Source organism: Pleuronectes platessa, chromosome 13, assembly GCF_947347685.1.
Source record: "Pleuronectes platessa chromosome 13, fPlePla1.1, whole genome shotgun sequence".
Lineage (NCBI taxonomy): Eukaryota > Metazoa > Chordata > Actinopteri > Pleuronectiformes > Pleuronectidae > Pleuronectes > Pleuronectes platessa.
Window position 1 is genome coordinate 6,786,840 of NC_070638.1, and position 7,057 is coordinate 6,793,896.

The window sequence follows — 7,057 nt, forward strand, 5'->3', positions numbered from 1 at the left end:
GTGCTCAATGAGGGAACGATTGGGATCACTTTCATTTATTATTAGTATTAATAACAATATAAATGATGATGATAATGATAATAACAATAATAATCATATTTCTATATAGGACTTTTGAAAAGATAGATTGATGAAAAGGTGATTTACAAGATGACTCAATAAAAGTAATTTTTCTTAAAACTATACAAACAAGTTAAACAAAATAAAAAGTATTATTAACAAACTGATGAGGAAGAAAATAAAAGTAAATGCTTAATGATTTAATCTACATATTTAAAAAGTAGTGAAAAGAAGTACAAACTTAGAGAAGAAGAACAAACTTAAACTTCACAATTAAATGTCAAATGACAATTAATCTATAAAAGTCGAATAAAACAAAGAAAGAAAGTTGAAAAATTGAAGATAATTGAAATAATCAAGGTGTCAAAAGAATGACATTGTATGAAAATAGAAGTTATAAGATAAAACATGTTAGTTCAGACTTCAAACGCATTTTAAAAAGTGTGATTTAAAAGAGGAGTTTGTTCCCTAGAGAGAAAACACTGGCTGAGATGGCAGGATTCAGAATCTGAACTTAAATGTTACAAAGTTTTGTGCTGAAGTGAATCAAACTGAAGCTGTAGCATGAAAGTGTCAAACCGATAGACTCAGTGATCACACAATAAAAGAGAGGGAAATCATGCACATAGAGAAGAATGAGAGGACATTTATATTTATATGTAATATCTGCTGTCATTAAACAATGACATTTACAGAAAGAAAAAACAACTTTGATGTGATTCTCAGATGAACTTATCTGTCCTGTAACTTGTTTCTCACACGCTTTGATGATGAGCCTCATCTTCTCCTGTGAGCGTCTTCTCTTCAGAGTTGAACTGTTTCATCCTTTATTCTCCCTCCTGCGTGGAACAGTTTATCCTCTACACCTGTTTATCTCTTCAGACCTCCACACTTTGTTCTCTGCTGCAGAATCTTCAACAGGATTCATAAAACACAAAGAAGTTTCAGCATCACAGTGAAATAAACTCAACTTCAGCTGAATGTCAGCCGTGGTTTTTGTGATCAACAATAATGAGACCCCGCAGGGGGCCTCAGAGCCTTTTCTTTTACTGTCGACTGTTTCACGTTTAGGTTCAGCTGTGTCAGCCGTGAGAGAACGCTTCTCCCCAGCGTTATAGGAACCAGGTGTCGAAGGTGTCCGAGAGGATGCACACTGGCTGGTTTTGGTTAATATCCACTGAGGATCCTGTTTTCTGGGTCACAGAGAGTAAGAGAGGGCACATGTCTTTGACAGAGCCGAGGAAAGAGGAGCCCTTTCACCCCGAGTCCCTCAAATTCCATCGTGAGCGGAGACACCAAACAGCTTCCTGCTGAGAGGACATTTAAAAAATATATAACAGAGTGTTGACAGATATACACAAGACTTTTTAAGACCTTTTCAATACAATTTGCAACTATAAAGGCCCTTTTCAAATTCACTAGATCCATATTTTTATTTGGATCAGCCTCAAATTGCACACACTCGTAAAAACCAGTCCCCCTTCATATGCCTGTTTTTGATAAAGCTCCATTGATTATCCTCTGAGAAATCAATGAAAATAATGAAATATGCCCCATGCAGATGGAATCCAGATGTCGGCCACTTCAGGCCATGATGCAGCACGTCTGTTCGTCTTGTGGCCTCAACTTTAAAATTGTAAAATAGCAAATGGGACCTAAATATCCCTAAACAAACGTGGACCTCTTTGGGCAAACATGTGGTGCCCCAGGTGAGGTTTAATCCAGACGTGAAACTAAAGTGGCCCATGTGGTAAATAGTGAACGTGACCCAAATAGCACAAAACAAACTCAAGCCGCCTCTGGCTGACCCGATGTGTTATGGCTGACTTGTGGTCCAGATCTGGCAAAGAGGAGGGAGAACACAGAAGTTGTTTTGACATGACTCAGGTTTGGTTGCACAGTCACAGCAGCTCAAAGCGTCCGTGCTCTTATGAGATCAGCACGAGGCTCAGGCCCAGAACCTTCTCCTCTGATCACATGATCCCTGTGTTGAGTTAATGCCTCTGAATAAAGATTCCAGACTGACAAACAAACCACCATCCATCCAATACCAGAAACGATATGAGTTAACGATCAGTTCACTGTGATGACACAGCTTGTGTGCACGTTAGGGCTCAGGTCTGTGTGGGTGTGTCGCATTAAATATATCCGAATGGGGGATGATTTAAGACGTGACACATTATACAACCCACCATGGTGTATGGATATATTAATTTAAAACGCCTCAATATTTGAGGGGACAACAAAACACACTGATATTTTACCAGGTTAGCATTATTTCAATAACAAAATAAAAATAAAAATATGTTTCATTTAATGTTTTTTCGCCCAGAAATGTACAAGAATACTTCTCTGCATGTGAAAAACAACAATTTGCTACAAAGCTATTTTTAATATGCAGTTTAACCTATTTATTTATTTGTCTTATGATTATGAGTTTGATCTCAACTGTGCACAAAGAGACATTTGGCTTCTGGACCAGTGACAAGCTGCTTCCCCTGCCACATATCAGCCAAATGCATGTTTCACTGATGTAAACACAGTGTCTGACATGACGAAGCATCTTCTCAGCAGCAGCAACGTGTCCAGTGCTGGATTAACAAGCATCAACGTCAAGTAAAGACAGTAAGAGGATGAAGCCGGAGGGGAAAGAGCACAAATAGAGCTGGCCCGGTCAGGACACCTTCAGACTGTCAACACAGAGCACTTTGTTTATACCTGCAGAACGAGAAGCAGCTTCTGTCATCTGCTGGTGAGTGTGATCTGTTCTCATGGTTACTGTTAGGCACTACTTATTACATATCTGTCAAAGTCTTGCTTTTAATGGGTTTAATTTGATATTTTTTAGATGGTGATTTGCTTTTAATGAATATTTATCCCTCAGGGAAACAGAAAACAGGTGAATTAAAGGTACTTGTTTCTCTGCACTTGTTTTATTAGAGGATACTAAATCTGGTCTCTTTTGCATCTTTGAAATGATGTTCAGGATGAAAATGTGTATTTAGGTCAAACACATTAAGACAAGTGCATCTTACAGACTGTTATAAATCCATGTTCAATAAGTTGTGAGTATGGAAACAAGCTGATTATCTCAGCAACTTAAACCACTAATTAAATAAGTCACATGGGTACATCCTCATTTACTGTAAATCCCTGCTGGATGCCAACTTGTGTAACTTAGTGTGGCGGAACTGGGGCAGCGCCCCCTGTGGACTTTACTTTAAATACATGATGGGTAAATCCATGTGGTTTCTGGGGAGCAGAGTTTGATTGGTGAAGACTCTACTGTTTCTTATTGGACATTTATTTACTTATGAATATTTTTTAATTTGTGTGAGGGTCAGAAAGAGACATTATATATATGAGATGTCATCAATGACCCTATAGAGGTAGTTCACACCACAAACAGACAATAAGTGGAGCTTGAAACATGAAATAAAAGTAATTGGTAAGTAAATGCTCTATAACTTTCTATATATTCACCTCCAGATGACACCTACTGGGATTATTCCACAATCTGTTTTGCTCAAATACACTGGTGTCGAACCTGCCTTCAAACTGTCTCTGCTCCAGATGTTGTCTGACATCTGATGGTCGTAGTTTGCTCAGACAGATGTGCAGCACCACCGTGTGGCAGAACCACCTATGACCACTTGAGGATGTTTCCACCAGATTCTGTTCGATTTCAGGATTAGATCAGACGACACCTGATCCAAACACGTGACCATATGTAAAAGATACTTGTATTAATCTGTGTGTGTGAATGTGAGTCCACACACAACCCCAGTAACGCACATGTCGTGTGCTTTCAGAGTTTGTTTCCTCCATCATCATCTCCCACTGTGACCTAATGATGAAGTTCCTGCTCGGCTTGGTGGTGGTGCTGGTGACACTGGGCGTCCTCAACTCTGCTCCTGGGGATCAACCCACAGATGTGTCAGAGGAAACTTTAAAACGTGAGTCTGAACAGAGGAATCTGGATTAACCTCCATCTTATACACTCAATATCAACACACTGCAAACACTACACACAGTTTCTCTCATGTATATGCTTTTAATAGTTCAATATACAGATGTGATGTTGTACTCAGGTCTTGTTGCTCTTCTCTCCTGCAGAGTTGACTGAGGATGGAGGGAAACTGGTGGACGAGGAGGTGAAGCGAGCTCTGTATGGAGTGAAGCAGATGAAGGAGGTGATGTGGAGGAACGAGCAGAAACACGAGCACCTCATGAAGTCGCTGAGACACAGCAGCGACAAGAAGAGGGTGAGAGTTACATTCACCTTCAACACAGAGACAGATGATAACTGTGTGGAAAATATACTGAGTGCTCCTTCTGTCTGCCACCAGGGGGCAGCCCAGCTCGCTAAGGAGGTGAACGAGAAGCTGCAGGAGGCAGAGGAGCAGTGCAGAGACTCCCTGCAGGCTGAGTGGGAGGAGTGCCGGCCCTGTCTGGAGGATGCCTGTAAGACTTTCTACACCTCCACCTGCCGCAGGGGTTTTTCCACTTTCAAAGCCAAGGTATGAAAACTACAACTCTGAACTTTAGACTCTTTTATCAAAGCTGCGGAAAATAAGAAAACGTTCATTTATATGGAATCAAATCCATCTTCTATCTTCTTCCCACTTCTCCCCATCGTCCTCCATCTTCTCTGCATCTTCTCTGCTCCTTCTTCCATCTTCTCTCCATCTTTTCTACTTCTTCTCCATCCTCTCTCCCCTGTCTGGGGTCTTTCAGCAGACGACACATTAACATGTCGACTGAGATGGAAGATCTAGGGACTAAAATCGCTTCATGTGATCTCGTCACTCTTTTGGTGGATTGTTATTGTTATTGTATGATTTCAAATATGAATATAAATAAACCAACAGAAGCAGAATTATGGACTTAAAATGAAAAAAACACAAAATGTGTCACAATCACAGCCTCCTCTGTTATTCTTTGTATTTTCTTCACATCACTGCTCACCAACTTAGTTTTGTTTGTGCATGTGGCCCCTTAATATCAAGCTATTTGTCATTTTGAGCTCTTAGTGACTAAAGTTACTATCACATTGTAGGTGGAGAATTTCTTCCACAGGGTTTCCAGTCGCTTTGGCTCCCGTGAACCTCACCTGGATGCAGGGGACATCCTGGTCAACCAGGGCCCCGAAAACGAAGACAAGGAGGTGGACAACATCGAGGTCTCCTTCAACCGCCTGATCACCAAGGTGGACATGATGGTGAACCACAGCGTCGCTCTGGTGAACAGGATGAGCAGCCGGCTGGACCGGGTCCTCCGTAAAACCTTCCTGAACAACAGCCACGTGCTGACGGAGGAGAGCACCACCGACCCCTACTACCCAGGACGAGACTCCGGCTTCATGCAGGGCGTGGGCCTGGAGGAGGTGCTGGACTCCTTCTATGACTTTGGCAAGAGTGTGGTGGAGGAGTTCGGAGCCGTGGTGACCCAGGTGTTCGATGACCTCCATGGGGCAGTGGAGAAAGAGAAGAGAGGTAGAATGGGCCTAACACTTAGTGTGAATTTAAGATCTCAGCAGTTTCCATCATTGGTTGGAGTAAAAGGCTGGAAATTCTGGTGCTAGTGTCTCATGGTGGAAACCAGTGGGATGGAGTTAAAACTGGAAAAAAATATGTTCACCACAACTTTTAATATCCAACATTTTTCCCTGCAGAGAGGAAATTCTTCCCCCGTTTCCTGCGGAACCAGAAGTTGTGCAGAGACCTTCGCAAACAGACCTCGGAGTGCTGGCAGCTCCAGAGCCAGTGTGAGGTCTGTCAGGGAGCCCTGCTCACAGGTGAACCCCCCACAGCTGTTATTACCTCTGCTGAACCCCCCACCTTGCCCATCTCATCTGATCAACCCTCCTCCCGTTCTCAAGAGTGCCCCAGTGTGCGCGAGCTGCACGTGGAGCTGGACGAGGTGTCCCAGCTGGTGGACGTGTCCAAAGAGCAGTACGACGAGATCCTGTCCATCGTCCAGCGTCACACCGAGGAGACGGTGAACTGGCTCAGTGACATGGCTGCTGAGTTCAGCTGGGTGTCCCAGGCCCTGAGCAACAGCAGCTCCCCTGGAAACATCTTCAGCATCTCCATGGTGAGCAGGAGGACAGAGAAACACACAGAGTAGAAACTCTCTGTAGGAGATTTAGACTAGAATGAATCATGTATATGATGAAAACTGATCTATAACTATAAATACTCAAAGATCAGCTGTGATTGACAGTTACCTGGCAACTGCCTTCAGAATCTGAGTCAGATTTAGGTTGTTACCTCTTGGTCAATTTATAGTTCACCTATTCAACCTTATCTTTGTTTTATTTACTTTGTTGTTTATATTCTATACTGTTATTCCTTTTATTGTTTGTATATATATAGATATTTATTTTCTTTTTTTTGTAGATCTACTCAAAAAGAGACGAGCTCCGATAAAAACAAACACGGCTTCATATCTCATAAGAAACAACCTTCCCTTCTGACTTTGGCTTTAATGAATACTTGAATAAAATAAAAATCAAACAGAACAGCCATTCATCATCGGATAGAAGCCAAAACAATGAGCCACATAAAATCTTGACAATACTTCTTTCCCTCCCCAGGTGGCACCAAAGAGCCAGGATGAGCAGAACGTGTCTGTCCCTGGGACCAAGGTTGAGGTGAACGTCCTCAACTCTCCCCCGCTCCTCCTCTCTGTCCCCGGGGAGCTGGAGCTGCAGGACCCGGCCTTCATCCAGTACGTGGCCCAGGAGGCGCTGGACAAATACAAGGAGATGGTCAGGTGAGACGTTTAATGACCCCGGGGACTTTCCTGTCTGAATAAATTATTAATGTTTCTATTCTGAATCTTAATTGAAATTAACTGTGAATAAATGTGACATAAATATATTTTGTCTTCACAGTGATGAGGATGAATAAATCCCCAGCACAGCTACTTGAACCTGCACTTTCTTTATGAACAGAACTAGACTGTGTTCCTGTGGAGTAGAAATAATCCTTTT

At 42.2% G+C, this 7,057-nt stretch overlaps 1 protein-coding gene across 1 annotated transcript; it reads left to right on the forward strand.

Moving 5' to 3' along the window:
• The first annotated feature begins 2,618 nt into the window (after positions 1 to 2,618).
• On the forward strand, positions 2,619 to 6,841 carry clul1 (clusterin-like 1 (retinal)). Its single transcript, XM_053437453.1, has 8 exons — positions 2,619 to 2,812; positions 3,873 to 4,016; positions 4,177 to 4,325; positions 4,410 to 4,580; positions 5,120 to 5,555; positions 5,735 to 5,857; positions 5,942 to 6,156; positions 6,659 to 6,841. Exons 2-8 carry the CDS (start codon positions 3,911 to 3,913, stop codon positions 6,839 to 6,841), a joined length of 1,383 nt encoding a protein of 460 aa, XP_053293428.1. The 5' UTR covers positions 2,619 to 2,812; positions 3,873 to 3,910.
• Positions 6,842 to 7,057: the final 216 nt, after the last annotated feature.